We start from the raw sequence: 22,987 nt of genomic DNA, 5'->3' as shown, positions 1-22,987 counted from the left end.
TGTCTTTTTATTCTGATTCTGAAGTGAAGATCCAACACATCTAAGTTCTCCATCTAAGATTCCTTAGATAGAGAACTTTAACTAATTGGCTTTTTTTATGTATATGAACGTTTCTGTTCAGTGCCCAGAGACGACTTATGTGGTGACTCGGTGCTTTATAAATAAACTGAATTGAATTATTGAGCTTAAATTTTGATCAATTATGAATACGTTTTTAAAAGCCAGTTTCTAGACTGTCGCTTATTTCTGAGATTCTAGAAAAATAATTTATGCACAAATGTTTTCATAAAAACAAGATCTTTAATAGTTGCATTCTGATTACAGTGCCCATCATATTTGATCAGTTTTGTTAAAAGTCTTTATTGACCTCTTTCTGTTTTTAAAATGGACTCCGTTGTTGTGGCTAGTTCTCAGTGCAGTTTCTGATAGTTATCCACTGGTTCACCTCTTAATTATCTGATAAATATTTTTCTTTATTTTAGGACATTGCTCTTCCTCTGCAGCTTTTATCAATTGTGGAGTTCCTCAAGGATCAATCTTGGGGTGACATTTTGTTAACATCGCCCTCTTTGGTCAAATCTTCCACAATTGCAATATTTCATTCAGTTTCACTTATGCAGACAACACGTAGATTTATAAGCTCTTTAAGTAAATGGTAACCAAGAGGCCAGCTGAGTCTGGGTGGATGGATCGGACGGCACCTCAAAACACCCATACACAAACAGAGTGGTGTAGTGTATGCGGTCCAGTGCAGCGAGGACTGTCCAGACCTCTACATTGGAGAAACTAAACAGCCTCTTCACAGACGCATGGCTCAACACAGGAGAGCCACCTCCTCTGGACAAGACTCAGCTGTTCACCTCCACCTCACAGATAAGGGACACTCTTTTGAGGACCAGAATGTGCACATTTTGGACCGAGAACACAGATGGTTTGGGGGGGGGGGGGGGGGGTGAAGGAAGCAATTTATGTAAAAAGAGAAAAACCCTCTCTTAACAGAGGAGGAGGCCTCAGATTTCCACTTTCAAAAACATATAATGTAACTTTAAAACAGATCCCCAGCCGGTTTTCACACCTGATGGGAACAGAGGGGCCTCATCTGTGAATTAGAGGAACAAAGACTTTTAAGAAACCCGAACTGTTAAGGTGTGACTTGTCAAATATGTGTGTGTGTCTTATCTCACTCAGCCGTAAAACCTGTATCTCTCACTCTCTGCTCTTTGAATTGAGAAAGCTCCTCGGATGAGGAGCGAAACGTCTTCTGTTACAAATAAAGTCCAGTTGTTTTTGTATTGAACGTTTTTTGAAAATATATATATATATATATATATATGTGTCTGTATCAAATATCGTATTTGCTTTTTAATTGATTTTAATGTGTTTGAGCTAAGGAGGTATTTGTTATTGATTTATGGGTTAATTGTGCAGCACTTTGCTTTGGATGTTTTCAATGTGCTTTGGTAATAAAGCTGATGGTAAAATGGTAAAAAATAAAATCTTGCTGACTGATTTCCAGGTTAAGTCTGTTTTCCTGTAGTTGGTCCTCCACAGGCTCATTGGGGAAACGTGTTGACCAAAGAGATCTGGCTGAAGCTCCTGAAGGTTAATTAAGAAATAAGGCTCAAAACTGGCAAGTACACATTTTTTTAATAACATGGCACAATTTACATAACACAAGTTTAAATGAGGAACATGCTGAAGATCCAGTTGCTTCATTTTTTTCTTATTTGTACATTATCTAGAAAGATTTCTTCCCTCCTGTACATAGTAAACAGCAAAAGAGTTTTTCATTGACAATCTTTTTGCAATACTCACTGACTAACCACTATGGCTCTGGCGGACAGTTTATTGTTAGATTAAAAAACCCAAAACACTGCACAACATGGTATCACAGAGTTCGAAGCGCACAACTAAACCTTCGGTGGACGACTAAAATAGATCTCTGCACGTTGTTTCCAACTCGCAAACACTTGAGACTTGCTCTTTTGATTTTGTAGGTACAACAACCTAAAAAAATGCACTTGAACACACCGTTTGACCAACAGATCTGGTTTAGACTCGTCCTGTGGGGTGAATGTGCCGTCGTTCAAACAGGCTGCATTCTCCTCAGAACAAAACTACGGGAAGAAAAATAACAAATCTGTCCTGCGCTCATCTTTACATTTAATTAAATGCTTTGAAATTCAATTTCTAGATTGTCACTACATTTTATATCATTCTGAAAGCATTTACCGTATTTTCCGCCGTACACGTCACACCGCCCTAGAAGTCTCGTCAGTCCATATTTCTCTAATAAAGTGGAAAAATCCATAAATAAGTCGCTTCACCGTATATGTCGCGTTTGTTACGCGTCACCACTGACAACCCAGAAACGTGGGCCGGTGTTGTACTAAAAATCGATTGGCTGCCAAATGGCGGCCGCAGGAGCGTGAACTGGAGGGCTTTTACAAGAATTTAACAAGATTAACACTTAAAAACAATTATTTGTTTGTTCGACATTATAGTAAAAGTGTGTCTTAGTCTAACTTTTACTTAATAAATGCACTTCATTGGTCAAATCAGCTTCATTTCTCCGGGGCGGCGAAATAAAGCTGATTTAACGGTTGCTCCAGGCGAGCTGTACGAAGGTGGCAGGCTAAGGCAAACCGATTGTGTCATTAATATCCACTTTTACCTATTACATGACACAACGGCATGCCATACTACTCGAGTGCCATCTAGCGGCTGAAAATGATAGTGTTTAATATTTTCAGTCAGAATGAATGAAAACGTTCATATTTGAGCAAAAAGTTGGTTTATAAATATGGGAAAAATCCATAAATATGTCACTTAGCATATAAGTTGCAGGGCATGCAAATTATGCAAAAAATACGTGACTTATACAGCGAAAAATACGGTAGTCTAAAATGCCAAACGTTGTGTGGATCACGTTGTGTTGTGGAGAGAATACAGCCTTTGCTTGGTGCAGTCAGCAGAGCTGAGGAGGCTAGTTTTAATCAAATGGAGCCCAGACAGTTTGCATAGTTGAATATGGGGCGGGGGGAGGATGGGGGGGTCCTCTGGTTCATGCGAATCTGAAGTTAAAAAGAAAACAAATAGCCAGAAGCACATTCTGAATCACAGCCTCAGTACTATTTATATTTACAGTTATTCAAAGTAAAGCTTTGAAAACAATATTTTGCATATTTGTACCATGATTTAGATACAGAGAGCACAGCGACTGTACACAGTATCTACACGAGTGTCAGTGCTAAAGTACCTGTACATTCCAAAAGTAGTCTTACAGGACGTCACTTTGTAATACAGGGGAAAGAATGCACACAAAAACATGGAGCAAACTGGGGGGGGGGGTGTCTTCTTTATAGTTTTATACAAAAACAATTTTGGGCTTTCATCTGCCCACATAAATTATTCACAGCTATGTTACAGTCTTGCTTTGTCCAAAGCTAAGTGCTTGGTGTGAGTTAAATGTTGGTGAGGCACAGGACTGGGGGGGTGGGGGGGGGCTCAGCTCACCGAGCCTCGATGTCTTTGTGTGCCGCTCTGTCTCTGATATCTGTGGCCAGGGGTGTAGTCCGTCTGGGCGAGCCAGGTCGGGCACCCAGTGTGGGGATGAGAGGGGGGGGAGCGCTTAAAGACGCCGTGGGGGGTGTTTTGTTCAGGAGGCTGTTGTGATGAGCAGCTGCAGCAGCTGCTGCCGCCGAGGGGCTCACCCTGGAGTAGTGCATGCCCGGGAGTCCAGGGGCCATGAGGCCCGGGGCAGGGTGGGGGAGGTGGCCATCCAGGGCGGGATGATGCATGGGGGGGTGGAGGCGCCCGTGCTCGTAGTCCTCTCTGAGCATGTTGAGGCGCTCTCGCTCCTCCATCTGGGCCCGCTCCTGCTCCCTCCTCTGCTCCATCACCAGAGAGTGGGCGTGGTCACGGTTAAAGTCGTGGGGCTCGCGGTCCCTGTAGGAGCGCTCCACCTCATAGAGGCGCGGCACCGCCAGCCGGTGCAGAGGATCGTTCCTTAGCAGCAGGTCCCTGGCCAAAGGATCCCGTCTGTGAATGTCCAGACCCCTGTAGGGGTCCCGCATTGGGTCCCAGTGGAAGGCGGGGTAGGGGAACCTCTCCGCTCCGGCGATGGGACTCGTACCCATGAAGGGGGCCACGACACGAGTTCTCTCTAAGCTGCTGATGCTGTTGATGGGGTGGACACCAGCCATGCCCATGGGCAGAGGCATTGAGGAGGGAGGGGGGAGGGTGGGTGTGGAGGACGCCTGTGGTGGGGGCTCACTTTGTCTCTCTGTGGTTGCGTCCTGCTCTTCCTTCTTCTCCTCCTTTACCTTCACCTCGTTATTCTTCTTCTGCTGTTCGTACGACAGCTCGGCTTTCTTCTCTAGGATGTCCCTGCTCAGGCCTCCGTTGGGACGCTCCAGACTGGTCTGACGAACGTAAGGTGATGTGGTCCCCCTGTTGGACACTTTGTCCTCGGACACTCTGCCATCATGGATGACAGGCGTGTCCTTGTCACTGTGCTGGCTGTCTTTGAGTTTGTGGTCATCTGCTCCGTTGTCTTTCCAAGAGTCCAAGTGCTCCCTCTCCCGGTCTTTGGCCTTGTTCTCCTTGTCCCTCTGAGGCTCTCCGGATGAAGGCGGCAGCTGGTTTCTGTGGTGCTCAGGGGGCCGGCTGTGACCCAGGAGGTTGACGGGATGTACAGGAACCGGGGATGGATGGCTTGGATGACGCTTTTCTAAAGAATCCCTAGAAGTACAAAGAAAGCACTCCACATCACTATCAACAGTCTACATGTTTAAAGTTGATATCTGAAGTAGGCTGTATGGAGTACTTATGTGTAGTCACTATCTCACCTGCTGCAGCAACTGGCTACTTCAGTTAAAATTTTTGAGCCCAAATCTCAAACAGCTACTCACCCATCATCATGTTTACATGTGTTTTATCACTTCTGTCAACAACAGAGCAAGATGCTCGTGCAATACTGATTTCTTACAAGTACTCCAAATAACTAAACTTAAAAACAAAATAAAAGTAAAGTTCCATAAACAACAATGCCATTTCATCACAACATATTCAAATAAATGGACCCAAATAGAATATTTCAAGTAAGCTAGAATGTTCTGTAAAATGTGAATACAAACAGAATGCAATGATTTGCAAATCTCATAAACCTACATCTTATTCAAAGTTGAACATAGTAAACATATCAAACATGAAATGCTGAAATTAAGAATTTGAACATTAAAGCCAGTAGCACATGTAAAAGAGGTGGGACAGGGCAACAAAAGGCAACAAAACAAGTGGTATAAATAATTAAAAACAGCTGGAAGAGCATTTTGCAACTGATAAGGTTAATGAGCAACAGGTCAGTGAGAGGACGAGACATAAAAGAGCCATTCAGTGAATGTCTTAGATGTAGAGATGGGCAGAGGTTCACCTGTCTGTGAAAAGTTGTGACTAAAAATAGGAGAACAATTTTAGAATATTGCTCCTCAACAGAAAATCAGAAAGACTTCAATACCCCATCACCTCCAGTTCATATCATCATCTAAAGATCTGAAGAATCTGGAGAAATCTCTGAGTTGGGCTGAGAGTCAGTGCTTGGGCCTGACTGCATAAAAACAAGTCGAACTCTGTTCTGCACGGGCTCAGGAGCGTTAAACACAATTCACAGTGCTATCCAAAAATGCTGATTAAAGCTCTATCATACAAAGAAGAGGCCACGTGTTAACAACCTCCAGCACCATTGGTGTGCTCTCTGGACTAAAACTTATTTAAAATGGACTGAGGTAAAGTAGAAAACTGCTCTTTGATCAGACAAGTAGAATTTAAACAATCTTTTTATGAAACCATGTACACTAATGTCCTAAACAAGAGAGGGACCATCCAGTCTGTTATCAGCACACTGTTTACAAGCCTGCCTCTCTGATGGTATGGGGGTGCATTATTGCATATGGCATGGACAGCTTACTCATCTGGAAAGGCACCATGCAGAAAGGTATATGCAGGTTTTAAACAACATAATGTTCCCAACCAGCAAAATAAATTCAGCAGGCATGACCAGCTAGAGGTCCATAGGTTCATAGCAAATAAAATATGATTGACGAGATTTGCAAATAATTTAATTCTGTTTTAATTTGCATTTTTACAGAACATCCCAGCTTTGTCAGAACTGGGGTCGTACGTGGACTTGAACGGTGCAAAACGTGAGGTGAAGTTTTAAGAAGCTCGGACTGCACCCACCTGTCTTTGTCATCTTTACCAAGCAACGAGTCCCGTTTGTCAGAGTCTCGGTCATGTGAGCTGACGGAGGCGCTCCGCTCAGAGTCTCCAGGTTTCAGCCAGGGAGGCGGCGTAGGGAAGGAGGGCGGCGTGCGGTGCAGGCGGTTCCACGGCTCCTGGTGGTTGCTGTTCCCACTGCTGCTGAAGTGCTGCTGCGGACTGGGGCCATCTTTGTGGCCAAACATAGAGTTGGCCACTGGTAGGGATTCAACACGTGGAAAGAAAACAGGACGCAAGTTAAATGCGTACATCAACATTTTGATCCAGTGTGTCCGTTAGGCCTGTCGCAATAAACAATAAATCAATTAATCGCATGATAAATGAAAATTATCTACCTCGTTTTCATTTATCAGCTTTATCGTTTCTTCGCGTCTCTCTTTCTACTGAAGACACTGGATGACAAGTTTTAACTATCCAAAATTGCATTTTTGGATAGTTAAAAGCAGCTAAGATGAGAAGCTAAGCTAACAGGCCAACCTCGGGGAAAAAACCTCCATCTTGTCAAAGCTCCGAATTTCACAGTTGAAACTCGAGCCTTTGAGTAAAACGTTGTTTTTCTCTGCAAAAAGAAGCTGAGAACTTGTTTACTGATTTTTTTATTAAAAGCTTTGTGTGAAAAATGCTAAAGAGCTCAAACCACACAAAGCGTCCGCCATTTTGAGAGCCAACAAATGGGAACAAGAGACGGCCCATGTCACGTCAAGGGGCCTCCCTCCCATTTTTCTTAGAGAGACACGCTGCTCGCTCCCTCACTATCCATCCTGCGGTTCAACCAGTCTTATACTTTCATCCGGTGGTTGAAAAAAGGTATTACAAGCAAAACAAATTAAACATTTCTTCTTAAATTTCACAATAATTACTAATTATTGTCAAATTTCAAACAATATTATCGTTTATCGCAATAATTTCTGAGACAATTAATCGCCCAGCAAAATTAGTTATCGTGACAGGCCTAGTGTCTGCTGATGTTTAGCTAACAGGATAATGCTAAACTAGTTATTGAAATGTAGTTTCAAATGGAAGCACATAAACAACAGTTTCATACACGGAGCTGAAACTCACTGAGTGCTGGATTTCCTAGACCCCCAAAAGCTGACGAACTGAGAGATCCTAGTCCTCCAAATGATGGCGGCCTACCGAAAGGCTCTGAGGACACACAGACACACAACGTGTTCACGTCAGTTCACATCTAAATGTTTTCAGTTTGTGACAATGAACACCCCTTACCCAAGTGTGATGCTGGGGTTAGGAAGTTCCCAGGATGATGGGGTGGATGACCAAAGGCAGCAGCTGATGGGTGTGTAGGACCTGTGGCAGAGGCACCCCAGACTGTGATATGACTGAGGGAAACTCTCACTTTGTTGTTTTTACAGTTATGAATTCACAAATAATAATGTAAACAGTCAACTTCTCTTTGTGGACAGCAGAATGCTTGGAAACATCTGAGGCTGTTAACTGTCAGTCATTCTGTGGAAATCTCACACAGACTCACCTGCAGCAGAGAAGAGCGTGGCGGGCCGAGCCAAGTCGCTGGGATGATGGATGGCTCCAAAGAGGCTGGGGCCCGAAGGTCGACTAAGAAACTCAGGCTTGAGGCCGAAGTCTAGCTTGTGAGGGTCGACCTGCATCTGCTGCTGGAAGACGCGAGAGCAACGCACAGAAACACATGAGAAACCTATCAAAAGATTCAGAGGCTCATGTAGCTTCAAACGTGACTCCACTCGATTAAAGAGCTGTAACAGCTGGAGCGAACGAGACACAGAAGGTCTTTTCCTTAACCGTTCTTTAAATTCAAAATACTTCAAGTAAGAAGCCTCAGCTGCGAAAAGAGCAGCATCAAACTGCTGGAGGTGCGTCTACGACTGAACTGTAAACCTCCAGGGGTCCCACTACGCACTGAAGGCACCATCGATCACAGAGTAACATCCGTTCAAAGGTATGACTGAAGAGGAGGCAGCAAGGGACAGTGGACTTTACTCTTTTACATGAGCGACATTAGACATTAGTCTTTCACCGACTAGTTGTAAAACATTTGGGGACTGCCTGAAGGCAGCCATCTATTCCACAACGTGCACCCCACAAATGTTACATTAAAACGACCGGCTCGGCACCGGGATGTGTGCTGTTACTTTGATTGGCGTTTCGAGTTACCATGGAGACATAAATTGCAAACAAAGGCGCCATTTTTCCTATCGAACAACACTGACGGAACTTTTTTAACAGCCTCGCACATGGTCACATAGTCACATGACCTAGAGGGAAGAGGTCTCTGAACAAAACACCGATTAACGTTTGAAGCCATTTTGGTTCAAGATGGCTGCCACAGCTACCCCAGAAAACACAAAATTGACTGTAACTCAGTCTTTCTTAGAGATACTGAGCTGAAATTTGGTACGGTCATAGCTGAGAGTGAGTTGTTGGGGCTGCTTAGAAAGGCAGCCACCTAATGCAAATCAAATATCCAAGATGGCCACCTGAGCTAAAAGGGAAAACATATGATAACTCAGCTATTTTAAAAGATAGTGAGCTGAAATTTGGTGTTTTGGTACCTGACAGTGATGTACAACACGTTCTGAATTCAAATGTAAAAATGCTGTCAAATTTTTTAAATGGTTGCAACATGGCTGTCCCGGTGAAAAGTTTCTCCTGGAACTTTCTAGTATATTATATTATTATAATACTGGCTGATGACACCAAGGTTAAAGTGGCTTTGAGATAAGACAGAGTGCGATGTTAGATGAAGCCTCACCTTTACTTTCTGTTGGTGGTGGTACGTCTGCCAGGCGATATGAACGTGCATGGCACACCACTTCCCTGGTTTCTGGAATAAAAAGACAAGAGAGGTCAATGTCACGACGAGCACGAGTCACAGTGAAGTCATTACAGACACCAGTTTACTGCGACGCTCCTAAAATCACTGCAGAATGCACCGAATGCTGACAGGAAAAATTGACAAATAAAGTTGAGACTCAAAAAAAAACCCACTATGAAACTCAAAACTATTCATAATTACTACATGGACCCTGTTCCAACTAACCAGGTTATTAGAGGTCAGTGCAGAAACATCCCAGAACTGTGAGACAAACAAACATTGACGGGATTAAAAGTTCTTTCAAACACTGTACGGCAGCAATTTTTGAAACTTGGTTTCATAAAATTTTATAGTTTATTGATTTGTAAATAACTTACTTCTGGTTTTCATTTTACACAGAATTCCATCTTTTTAGAACAAAAAGTCAACAAGAGTAAGAATACAGGGTTTCTTTCTTTATTTTGGGTACTAAAGGGTACTAAAATAATGTACGCAAGTAAAAGTACATTTACTCTGTAGAAGTTTTACTCAAGTTCGTATGTAATAATTTACTCAAGTAAAAGTAAGTCAGTAAATACTTTGAGTAAAAGTTACTGAGTTACTTGTTTAAAGTATGTCGCTCATGTGTTTCAATATTTTTTGTTTTTTAACGAGCTCTTAAATTACATGAAAAGCCTAATAATTTAATATACAACTACAAAATAAACATGCCCACACTTTATATTGAACACACAGAAAGAAGTACTTGTCTTTTTCATTCAGACTATCCCACTGTAAACTGGTTCAATAACAGAACATGTAGGAAGGTTGATTCAGATCCTCTGGATGGCTTCTTGTTGGTTCATCCAGAGGACCTGGCTCAACCTTGGTAGATTTATCTACCTGGATTACTGCGCAGCATCAGGACAATAACAAACCACAAAGCAGTTGGTAGAAAAACTCTTACATGACCCGTCCCAGTATAGGTTCTGATCACACTTCATTCTTGTGGCTACAACAGTTCAGTTCTTGCTCACAGAGACGTGAGGTGACATAAACATAACCTTTAAAACAGTGCATGATATGTCTAAAAAAAAGTTAAATCTGGTCCTCTGGACCTCTGCATATGAATAAATGACTTCTATTAAAAATAAGTTCAAGTTTTTTAAATGTATTATCATTAACAGAGCACTTTGCTCTCAGACTGCAGGTTTACTTGTGGTTCCTAGAGTTTCCAAAAGCAGAATGGGAGGCAGATCTTCCAGTTCTCAGGCTCCTCTCTTGTGGAACAACTTCCAGATTCTGTCCGTGAGGCTGACACATTGTCCAGTTTTAAGACTTTCCTTTTTGATAAATCCTATAGTTAGGGTTGGCGTGGGTTTCCTGAGCTATTCCTTAGTTGTGTTGCTAAAGGTTTAGACTGCTGGAGGACAAACTGTCTTCCCTCCTATAGAAAGCACACCTGGAACTGTCATTCTGTGTCTCTACTTCGATGGCTGCTCGTCCTGAATCTGGTCCTGCTGGAGGTTTCTTCCTGTTCAAAGGGAGTTTTTTCTTTCCACCGTCTCCTTTGTGCTCGCTCAGGACGGGAGACTGTGACAAAGTGACGATTCAACACCAACTGCTGCTTCCTTAGATAGAGAACTTTACTAACTGGCTTTTTTATATATGTGTCCTGAGACGACCTCCACTGTGACCTGGCGCTGTGTAAATAAACTGAATTGAATGAAGACCTGGTCAGTGGACCATGAGGCGAGGTTCACAGTTGAGCCGACTGTTGAGCTGAAAGTTTTCATTGTCACAGAGGAGGATTTCCTTCAGCCTGGTTAGATCATGGTGGTAACGGAGCCTGAACTCATCACCTGCTGAAGCTGAGCAGAGGATGACAACAGGTGAGCCAGCCTTGTGACGCTGAAAACTCTAAACTGAACCTGAAGCTACCTCACTGAGAAACCTATAGTACAGGTCTCTGGTGTCCAAGGTACTGCTGTGTGGTACTGGAAGCAAATAGAAACATTTTGAAATAGTAAACACATGTTTCTACCCGTGTGCTTCAGAATTAGAGGATTAGTGTTTAAATGCCAACAAACAGAATCAGTCATGCTGACTTAATGTGATGAACACAACTGTTCATGAACGCAGCACCCCAGCCTTTAGGTGCACCACTCATTCAATTAAACAAAGTATTAACAGAAACCCTTGAAGGCGTCATGCTGTTACTGAGTGTGAGGAAACAAGAGAATGACAGCACTCACCCTGAGGATGGGCCGAAACGGATCCGTTAGCTAAAACCAAGAGGAGAAAAACGTCATTTTGCTGTTAGTCACATCGCTTTATTTTTATAGTTTTCTTTGGAAATCGAGTACCATTGAAGTGTCAAACTGCAGGCCATGTGCACGCAACACAATGAAATGGGTCGCGTGAGAAAAGAGTCAAGACTAGTTGTGTCAGGTGTGTAAGGCACAACATGCTGGTTTGTTCACACACACTGTCAAATGTGTGACTGTGATATAAACTTATACAGATGTTTACTTTAAGATCAGTCGTTAATTCACACCTGGATGCTGAACAGTGTTCTTTTCGTCTCTGTGCAAACTGCACGATGTTTGATGGTAACAAGGTTTAGCACTAAAATCACACAATCTGTTGACTCAAACTGTGAATGTGTGTCGAGTCCTCTTTCTTACCCGGGGGTCCTTCTGTAGAAATGTCTGTGGGATGGCTCCAGGTCTGCTGGAAACATCCAGGGGGTTGGAGGTCTGCAGAGCACAAGACAAGGTTAGAAAAGACAGATCTGCTTCAGCTTGTGTCTCTGAGGCCGAGTTAGCGGCGTCTTACCTTGGGCTGGAAGGCCCCCTGCAGCGAGCTGAAGGGCCCGGTCGGGGGGATGACAGGAGGAAGGCCAGACATGGCTGGTGGGTATGAGTGGAAGAGCTGAGGAAGACGAGACAGAGAAGAAGAGTCTTTAAGACGGAAGTGGTGCAGACTCCACCGTTCACTCAGATCTGAAGCAGCACGCATGACGTTTCACAACAGCTGTTCTAAAAATGTATTCTGAACCATTTCCTTTTGGATTCAAAACATAAAAACAGCTCTTGCATATGGAAACAAGAATGTTGGAATATTAGCAAAACACATGTAAACCATTTAAATACAACCTCTGTCGATCACATTAGCAAAGGCACAGAACTCAAAACAAGCTTGTTCTTATTTGAAGCGTGCAAGAAATATTTAAACATTTGCTGCATTTATAAGACTGAGTTTATTACAGCTCCTCAGACTGACGAAACGTTTCACCAACTTTTCATTTTATTATTATTTATTTATTTGGATCCGCCCAGAGGACCTGACTTAACTTTGTTAGATTTTTCTACCTGGATTATTGAGCATGAAAAGATATTTCAAGGTCAAGGTCTCTTTATTTTCATTCTCATCACATGTGATGGAACAAAATTGTGTACACTCCGATTCTCTAAACAGATAATACTCTGCCTGCTGTCTACTGCAAGTAAGATACTGACTGCTCAGACCAACTCCACAGAACTGGACATTGTGTCTATTTGCTGCACGATTTTCACAGCAGTCAGTTTTATTAATGGGCGGCTTCAGGGCCTTTGCTTGTAAAAAGAGCATGGAAAGGACAAATGCAGGCTTGGAAAAATGATCTAGCAATTTATATATAACTAAAATTCCCTTTTCTATCCTACTGTATTTTTCTAATATCAAGACATTAAAATAATATTCAGGTCCTACAACAGCATTTCAGTTGGTTCAAGCCTGGATTTTGACCTGCAACTTCTTTTTCAGCCATTCTGTTGTAGATTTGCTGCTGTGTTTGTGACCGCTGTAACAGGTAATAAGTCCAAATTATCAGCATCCCACTACCGTGCCCCACTGCAGCTGTGAGGTGTTTGTGCTGATGTGTTTAATTTTCTCCAAACAAATTGCTGTTTATTATGGGAAACTAATTTCATGTGCTTGAAAAACAATGCTCCAAAAGTCCTTTTGTTTGTATAAATGAAGATGTTGAGGTTCTCCTTAGGCGTGGCAAGGATGGAGAAGATCAGGAATGAGATCATCAGAGGTACAGCACAGGTTGAACAACTGGGAGATAAAGTTAGAGACCAGACTGAGATGGTTTGGACATGTCCAGAGGAGGGACAGTGGTTTGGACATGTCCAGAGGAGGGACAGTGGGTATATTGGTAGAAGGATGTTAGACATGCAGCTGCCAGGAAAAAGACAAAGAGGAGATACATGGATGCAGTTAGAGAGGACATGGAGGTAGTTGGAGTGAGGACAGAGGACGCAGAGGACAGAGATGGAGGAGGATGATTCACCGTGGAGACCCCCGAAGAGGGAAAAGCCGACAGAAGATGAAGAAGAAGGAGAAGGAGATGAAATTTTGAGTAGCGCTGCCATGTTTTTTTAAGTGTTGAGGTTTGTCATGATTTTTTTTCCTTACATTATTTTAAGCCTTTAACAGACCAAATGAGACCTGTGTTTTTATGAGGCATAAACTGAGCTAAAGATTTCCTTATTTTTTAAATTTTATCTCTTAAAAAGATGGTTAAGGTTTTTAAATTCCAGTTCCATGGAGTTGTTCTGAGCAGTCAGTGTCTTACTTGCAGTAGACAGCAGGCAGAGTATTATCAGTTTGGAGAATCAGAGCGAAACTGACTCAGGCTAATAGTTAGCCCGAGACCTAAACTGCTTCAGATGACATGATTTAACCTTGTTGCTGTTATCTGCCTGGATGACTGAGCTCACAAACCTTAACTTATTTAAGGATTGATTCTCACCATCAAAAACAACTCAAACACAAAATCATTAAGTTGTGTAAAAATACTATATTTTTCCACTAACAGCGCATTTTAAAATATAGTTTACAGAGAAAATGTTCAGCTTTGAGTTAAGGTAACTGACACCATTTTGACTGTTGTCTACTGCAGGTAAGATACTGACTACTCATAAGCATCATTTGACACATTCTTAATGCTATCTTTAAGTTTTTAAACACTCTTTCTGCATTTTGTCTTTGTTTCTGAGTGAATAACAGCGAATGATGCATTTTGAGTTTATAATTTTTATAATATAAAAAGTTCCAAGTGATTGTTTTAATGACTTGTAGAACTGAAAAACTGGTTTTAAATTCAGAGCAGCTTTGTTTAAACCAGGGACAAAAACATGATTTTCTTCTCAGGGACTGCAACAGCTGCAAGAAGAAACGTCTTTTTGTAGAAATAAAATGTGCAGAAGGTTCAGCTGAGAAAGAGGAGAACACATGAAACAATAAACAGCTTCCAAATGTAGTAAATCTAATACTCAGAACAGGCTGGCTCCTCTGCACCAGCAGTGTTTCAAAAATCAACATTAGCCAGAGCTGAAGGGTGGAATAACAGCCAGGAAGCATACAGTAGCTACTGAGAAGCACATGAGTGACCGCATGGAATGCACCACACACACACACACACACACACACACACACACACACACACACGTGCATAAACACACACACACCAATGTAATACTAACGATTATGGGCAACACAGCGTGATGAGAAAGCAGCAAACTGCTCTGCAGCTAGATAATATGCAGTAAAAACTCACACTGTGTCTGTAGAAGGGGTCAACTTTTGTTGGGTATTTGTCAAACTGTAGGAGAAACGAAAGAGAGCGAAGTTCAGACTGCAGAGAGGAACAAACAACCTGCACATCCATCATCACAGGGCCCACGTGCACCTCTTTTAATTCAGAGCATCTAAGATGTGGAGTGACGCTTGAGTTTAGGGGCCTTGCAGTGGTGTACAGTACAATTTTCCTGCATCTGTACTTTACTTAAGTAGATTCAAACGTGGGTACTTTCGATTTTTACTCCACTACATTTTACGTTAAGTATCTGTATTTTCTACTTCACTACATTTCTATAATGCGTTGTGTTACAAGTTAGATTCACGTTGCAGTTTGACAGTAACCAGTGATGAGAGGAGAGCTGGTCCATTGAATCACTGCAAAGTGGGCAGGTAACGTTAGGCCCCGCCTTCAAGAAGAGCTGGGCCAACGACGTTTATTCTAGTATATATGTCACTGAGCTGGTGCACCCACAGCACCACTAACACCCAAACTGAATTCCACCGCGAGAGTCAGCCAGAAGATACGCACCACCTTACTGAAAGACTATTGAAAGACTATTCAGTAATAAGCAATATTAAATATTAAGCTCGGTCTCGGTCCAAGTTTTAAAAATGGTGTCAGAAAGTTAAAATATTGTTCATATTGACCCATTACAAGGTTGATGGACAGTATTTTACTTTGTAACTAAAGTTGATGACAAACTGGAGTTGAACTGATCAGAGCCTGTTCCTTTGTTAGGTCTAATGCTCCTTTTGTTCAGGCAGACAACTTTTACTTAAACATGTTTACTGCAGTTAAAATGACACATTGGTTTTGATTTGTGTTAAATAAAAACTTTCACAGGTCATTCCTCTTGCTTATTTTGATTAATGGCATTTAACTCTGCAGGTCCTCCCTGAAATTCTGACGCACAGAATCACAAGTCCAAGTGTGCACGGTGTCACAGAGTAAACACAATAAAAACATGTATTATCTGCAGCATTGTTCATTAAAATGACTCAACACTATTAATGTGTTACAGAAAATATACATACGGTACGCAGACTTAAAGATATTGTAAACCATTGCATTACATTAGGTAAAACATTCAGCAAGTACTTTTACTTTTGATACTTTAAAGTACTTATTTATTTTTACTTAAGTAAAAACGTTAATGTGGTACTTCCACTTTTACTAGAGTACATTTTTGTTTGTTTGTACTTTTACTTAAGCACAGCGCTTGAGTACTTTCTTCACCACTGATTATCACAGGGTTCAGATGGACCTCTTTTAATTCAGTCACTGCACAAAACTGCATTTACATACAAATAAAACATCTAAGCTGTGGAGTGACACGGTGCTTCGCCTGTTTTTATTCGCCTCGTTGCGAGTGGGCGAAGGCCTCGTCCAGCGGTGAGGGCTGGGCCTCATTTGGTTGCACGCTCAGGGCGAACATTTCCACAGTCGAGACTAAACTGCAGTCATAAAGAGGCTTTTTATGGCCTCATTAGCTGTCAGAAGACTCACCATGATGCCTTTGAGGTATCATCAGAGCCAAGCGACTGCTCCACGCCGTGCTGAATGTGTGTTTACGTGCGCTTCAGAACGGGTCACCCACTGCCTGTGGTCGCTCCCAACAGAGAGCGGCGTTTTTAATGTGATGCATTTGCCAGTACGGAAAAGCCCCAAACGGGACCGAATGATGTCATTAAATTCAGAATGAATTAGGAGCATTATGCTCTGAAGCTGGCTCTGAAGTCCGCGTGCTCCAGGCAACTTATTGCCAATTTAGAAAATAACAGCGTTCGAGTCTGGAGCATGCCAGAAAAAATAGAAAGGCTGTTTTCTGTGAGAATAAAGACGCTGCTGTAACGTGCACACATGGTCATCATTGAAAAGCCGCCACAGAAACCCACAAGTCTCTGCCGCTCACACACGTCCAGATTGTGTAAAATCTCTTCTGCCACGACCACAAAGTAAAAACAGTTTGAGGGCCAACTCCGCCCCCCTCCTCTGGAAAAGTTATCAGACACGGGCGCCCCCTCCAACCCAACACGTGTGCTCTACTTATCCTCACATTTCTGGCAGGGGTACGCACCATGGGCGGTGCTGGGGTGGGCATGATGGCGTGGGGGAAGGGCGTGAAGGTGTGCTGGTGCGTGTGCTGGTGGGTGTGTTGGTGCTGATGCTGGTGCTGGTGCTGGTGGAACTCGGTGCGCAGGTAGGGCGGCGGGCCCAGCGAGGCGCCGCGGTCTGCGCTCTGGGAGGCCAGGAAACGTGTGTTGAGCTCCTGACGCAGAAGGTCTTGCTCTGGAGAGGAGGAAGAAAGAACAGATTGGAAACAGAACTTCTCTCTCGGGGTTAACGGCCACAAGAACGCAGGATCTGTGTCGACGCGGCACATATCGCTTTACTCCAGGTGTTGCAGATTTGGGAATATATCACCAGTAAGCAATGAACAGAGAAGCAGCAGCAACGAAATGAGATTATCAGCATGTCATTTTGAATTGAAGGAACGCTCGAGATGATTAGATTTGTCTGCTGGACCCATCAAACACTGTGATTTGATCCACTCCGGTCCCCCGGAGACGGCAGCATCTGCTCTTCTAATAACCTTTGAGCAACCTGTGGAAAAAGACGACATTTCCAAGTAATTATTGGCTTTTCTTCTAAATTCAACAAAAGCCGCCATGAGAGAGCGTCTCCTCCAGGGGAACTTTATCCTCCCTATCCCACTGTGGCTCGAAACAATATTTTCTACATTCATTTCTTGACTTTATTGGACTGGGAGTGTGGGCGGACTTTTCTCTTCATAAAAATTTCATTAGTATCTTCTGAACAAAATCCAGCTCGCTCCATTCTGCATCAGAGAAATTGATTTCCTGCTCGTGAGCATTGTTCCAGGTGAAAATGATGGTTCCAAAGGAAGCACACCCGTACATGCACGTGCACACATTGACCCTGACATTTAGCAGCAGGGCTCTGTGGACTTCTGCAGAGCACCCAGGCAGGACATTACTGGCGTGCAGAGAGCGGAACAGTCCCAACATGAGCGTCAGCGTGAGAACTTCAACCGACCTCAAGAACAAGAACACACCAAACCAGGGTCAGGATGTGCTCGTGGAAAATACTGGACTCAATTTAATCTTTCTTTAAATAATTATTAGAATAACTTTCATCTGGTTCGGCCTTTCTGGGTGGAGTTTGCATGTTCTCTCAGTGCATGCGTGGGTTTTCTCCGGGTACTCCAGTTTCCTCCCACAGACCAAAAACATGCATGTTAGGCTGATTGGTAACTCTAAATTGTCTCTAGGTGTGAGTGAGAGAGTGAATGGTCGTTTGTCTCGTTTGTCTCTATGTGTCCCTGTGATGGACTGGAGACCTGTCCAGGGTGTACCCCGCCCCTCGCACAGTGACTGCTGGACGTGTGCACCGGCAACCCCCGTGACCCAAAATGGAATAAACGGGTAAAGGAAATGGATGGATGGATGGACTAGTGTGCTTTAAAGGTCGACTGTCTTTCATTACAGTTTTAAACTACAACGTTATAAAGAAAAACAACAGCATTAAAGCAATTGTAGTCAGACCTTGTATTGGACAGAATGCATGTTTTATTAAAAATCCTTCTATTTGTCGTTGACACTGAAAATATAAAACATTGCTGTCTTTAGAGCAGGGGTCTGCAACCTTCATGATTAAAAGAAACATTTCTGCCCCTTCGTGCACTAAATTAAACGTGTCCGGAGCTGCAAAACCTGCTGCAAGTGTCGTCATCAACTGGTGGCCCATGGGCCTCTTTAAGTTTGTTAGAGGGGAAGAAAGTTCATGCTCAATCATCCAGGTATCAAATCCAAAAATTCTCAGTCAGGTCAGTTCTAGGTTCAGGTTCAGGTCAATCTGGACAGTTTCTTTTAAAAAACTTTTTATAGAGACGTGTTGCCCTCTATCCGGAGGGCTTCATCAGATGTGGCTGCCTGGGAGGAGTCGACGGGGGACAGGACAGCCCCCAGAAACCATCTTAGCTCCAGCAAACTGGCTGGTCCATTTAACAAGTTTACTGCTTGGTGGGGAAACAGTTTACTGGAACTCCTCAGACTGATGAAGCCCTCTGGATAGAGGGCGAAACATCTATATAATTTTTTTTTTAAAGAAACTGTCCAGATGACCTGACTGAGAATTATTGTTAGAGGGGGAATTTCTGGCCAGTAGGTGTGAAATTATTAAACTGAAAACATCCAGTGGTTGTTAACATTTATTGATTTGCCAATTTAAAAAAAACAAACTAAAACACAACAATGAACTGTGCAGGCATATGTGATGTTTTTTTTTAAATTGTGGAGAAACTGAGTATCCTACTTTGAAGAAATAAAGCAAAACGTTAAAGTGAGTATAATTTACTCTGTGTAGTATTCATTCATTCAACCTTTATTTATACAGTTAATCTCATTGAGCCTCGAGGACTCATTAGTATTAGTACTAGTACTAGCATTAGTATTACAGTAGTACTAGTATCCACATATTTGCAAAGGAAATGACAGGAAAACTGCTAAAACTATTCTTTTTGTTGTTGTGGGTATAACTTTTCTATAAAATTCAGTTTTATTTCAGTTTTGGTCAAAGCTTGAAAGAGCCACATGTGGCTCCAGAGCCGCAGTTGCAGACCCCTGCTTTAAGGACCAAAGGGACAGTTCTTTACCACACCACATGGGGGCGACGTGGGGATGTTAGTGAGCAGCTTGTGACGTACCAGAGTAAGCACTCCCAGCAGCAGGATGTCCAGGTACTGGCAAGGCGCTAGACGTCAGTGGTGGCGGTGGAGGCAATGCAGCTGGAGTCGCAAACATATTGGGATGATGGGGATGTGGCGAGGGCTGCAAGGCAGGGGGGAAGCCGGGGCTGCTGTGGTTGGCAGCCAGAGGCAGGGGGAAGGTAGAGGCGGCAGGCGGGTGGTGGGGAAGGTGCTGGGAGGGAGCAGGCCCGTGGAGCTTGGTGCTGGGGGTGCTGCTCCTGCTGCTGCTGTAAAAACAGAAAAAACAAGCGTGTGACAGCGGATGGAGCCAGGCGTGATTAGTCAAATTTAACACTTGTTCCTGCACGTCCCCTCATCTCCATCTGCTTCGCCATCCAAATCCCAACGCAGTATTTTCACACCTCCACTGCCTCCCGTTTTACAAACGCCTCCCCGCTTCACTCGTGTTTCACAGAATCCAGGCAAACAGGATCTGTGCAAACCCTTCAACCACAACACCCTTTGGATTGAAAACCACCGCTGGCACACAAAACAAAATGAACATCTGTCTTTGAACAGCTCCTGTTATAAGGCACTTCCTCCAGCGCCAGGTACGGAACATGTGCACAGGAAATGGGCTGAGAGGGAGATAGAGGGTGTGCGTGCGTGCCAGTGTTAGCAAACAGCCTTTTGTAGTGTGTGTGGGTTTGTCCCCAGGGCCATCACAGAGCCTGCGTCTTCACAGCTCCACACTTTAAGCCTAAAAGCTCATTTGCTTCACTCGCTCTTTGCTGTAGGCCCCGGCTGGGATAATTCGCAACGGGTGCCAGGCCGTGGTGCGCTGGCAGGCTCGTCGGGCTGGCACCAGAACCGGAAGACCGAGCCAAGTCCTGAGAGTCTGTGAGGCAGAGCTGTCGACGGGACCGAGCGCGTTTCGAAGAAGCCGTCCTCAACACATTATTAGAAGCCTCGCACAACACGAAGGACTAACAGACATTACAACACACAATTAATTATTTAGAAATATAAAGCTGAACTCTACTGGGACTCCTCTAAAACAAGTTAAAACAACAAGTTTATAGAAAAGCCTTTTCTAATTATTTTGCGGATGAATATAAATCCATGTGCTTATTGGTCTTTTGTTCTCATTCTCAGACAACACCCCCTCCACAAGGAACAATGCGGTTCTGATTTAAGGCGACAGAGCTCATACATCATCTCATGTTGGAGCGTGCACGTTCACTGTTAATAATTAGAGAAACCGCTTCAGCCGTCCCTGATGGCAGGCTGAATGTTCTTCTTCAGAACATTAAAGATCTTAAAGTCCATGCAGACGTGTTACCTGTGGCCGTTGTAGGCAGAGAGAGGCCGGGGCTGGCAGCGTGACGGGGGCCGGTGAGGCCCCGCCTGAGTCGGGTGCTGTTGGTGTGGGTGGTGATTAGGGAGCGCAGGAGACGGTGGGTGTGGGTGAAGACTCTGCGCAGGCTGAGGCCTGCTGTGAATAGGCTGGTCCGGTTGGGGTCGGGGAAGATGGTTTGGCGAGGGCACTTGGCCCTGGGGAAGAGGCAGGGCTGCAGGGGTCTGAGGCCTGGGGGGAGCCTCTGAGGGAGGGAGCGGGTGGGTCGAAACCGGAACCTGGCTGGAACTGTTTGCTTGAGTTCGAAGAGGGGACAGGGTCTGGGGTTGTGGCAAAGGAAGGGTTTGGGGGGACAAGCTTGGGCTTGTGGGGCTATTTTCAGGGGGTTGAGGGTCTCTGCAGCTCTCCTGGCTCCTTTCCTGGCTCCGTTCTAGGCCTGACACCTTGAGGAGGCCTGGGCCAGGAGGCCCCTGGCTGCCATTGGTGGAGAGCACATTGATGGCAAAATCTGGAACTGCAAAACAAGAAGAAAACAATAAATGAGTGCACCTCCCACTACAAAAAAATAAACCAGAAACACACACATTTATTGACACTAACACGTTGATGGATTTAAATAACACTAAAACTGGATGGAAATGTCCACAGTGAATGACCCACAATCATCTTTTAACAGAAACAATGACAGCTAACAGACTAATGTACAAAACAGTCAGATTTTTCATTATTTTAGTTCAGTGCAGATTTCAGATTAAGCTTAATTTAGGTGTTATATATGATGTATCTATATACAGTCTATTTATTGTTTCTTTTTTTCACCCACAGTCTATTAAAAACATAAAAAATTAACATTGTTCTGATATAATCTCTTACATACGATAAAGAAATACTGACAGTAATGATAATTGGCACATTGTAGAAGGACACAACAAGATACAAATACTATAATAATAAATTTAGTTTAGTATCTGATGAGTGTTACTAACTGGTGAAAAACTTGTTATGAAATATAACGGCTGAACTTCGAAATGTGAATAAATCTTTGAAAAAAGTAATAATTGCTGTACTATGCTGAAGTTGCAGAGAGCCACAGATAATAAACTCCATCCAGGGTATTTGTCAACGGGAACCTCATCCGACAGAACAAGGTGCTCAGACATCAGCAGTCAGCTCCAGAGGCAGAGAGGCTCATGGGAGCTGACAGCACATACATAAACTGTAATTAAGGCTCTCAGGGCCTCATGGGAGCTTGCCAAGGGCTCCTCCTTTTTCTTTGTGAAGCCAGCTAAATCCTTTACCTGCCAGAAAGGTGTAGATGGGCCCCAGGTCCCCTGGGTGCAGACAGCAGCCTGCACTGCAAAGCAGCCACCTGTCACTGGGGGGCTTCCACCTCCCTGACAAACTACACCTCCAGACCAACTTCACTGGGAGCAGGTTGAGCCAGCTGAGCTCCATGAGCACTGGAGGATCTACAGATTTGGTGGCACAGGTGAGGTTCCAGCAAGAGGGGCAGAGCTTAAACTTTCCCATTAGACACCCAATTTTATGCATTCAGGTTATTTATCTTTACCAAAGACATAAAACAACACTTAACTAAGTGATGCCTGCCAGAAACCCATTATTTCCCTAAATTCAGTAAAGACTTTGCTTTTCTAAAACATTTGCATTGACACACACACATTGAAATTACGTGAAAATGACCCATCAGCTTTTCACATTAAACAGTCTATAAAAAGGTACACAATTAATGAGAGATGCACAATATTGGACATCAGATATGCTAATATGTTAAAACTTGTTTGGCTGATAATCAACCAATACCGATTAATTATTTTCCTAGACCTACTTACAGAGACTACATGACTTTCTCTGCTGTGGAATTAAAACACTACATTATTCTGCAGGTCTTTGTCAGTTTGGCCTGCTACCAAATGCAGATGCCAAACAGGAGGGCTGAAAAGGATGTAACACTTCAACTTGGATTATGTTTAATGTCAAATTTATTCATGACATTTACTCTCTCTAACACAATGACAACACTTGAACAGTGCAACTTTGTAATCTTTCACAAATCGAAACTCAACGGCACGCGTGACATCATAACTTTGTGCTGGTGCTGCAGGCATCCTTGTCATTGGGTTGTCATACAAAAACATTGACTTTCACATACATTTATGCCACGAAATATACTGTACACACACATATATATATATATATATA

The 22,987-nt window shown here is 43.4% G+C and overlaps 1 protein-coding gene across 1 annotated transcript in view; it reads right to left on the bottom strand.

Annotated features, from left to right (window-relative positions):
* Positions 1 to 3,346: 3,346 nt before the first annotated feature.
* Positions 3,347 to 22,987, bottom strand: part of LOC119420706 (autism susceptibility gene 2 protein) — a gene marked incomplete in the record, with an annotated part of 157,315 nt that continues 137,674 nt past the window's right edge. Inside the window, 13 exon segments of the mRNA XM_037688134.1 lie at positions 3,347 to 4,743; positions 6,241 to 6,487; positions 7,342 to 7,425; positions 7,507 to 7,587; positions 7,772 to 7,913; positions 9,029 to 9,100; positions 11,326 to 11,355; positions 11,758 to 11,829; positions 11,909 to 12,004; positions 14,679 to 14,723; positions 16,759 to 16,991; positions 19,429 to 19,697; positions 20,753 to 21,171. Coding sequence (XP_037544062.1) covers positions 3,513 to 4,743; positions 6,241 to 6,487; positions 7,342 to 7,425; positions 7,507 to 7,587; positions 7,772 to 7,913; positions 9,029 to 9,100; positions 11,326 to 11,355; positions 11,758 to 11,829; positions 11,909 to 12,004; positions 14,679 to 14,723; positions 16,759 to 16,991; positions 19,429 to 19,525 — 2,430 coding nt within the window.

This window comes from Nematolebias whitei, chromosome 14 (assembly GCF_014905685.2).
Source record: "Nematolebias whitei isolate Nwh7 chromosome 14, NemWhi1, whole genome shotgun sequence".
Classification (NCBI taxonomy): domain Eukaryota; kingdom Metazoa; phylum Chordata; class Actinopteri; order Cyprinodontiformes; family Rivulidae; genus Nematolebias; species Nematolebias whitei.
This window is presented reverse-complemented; position numbering and strand designations above follow the sequence as displayed.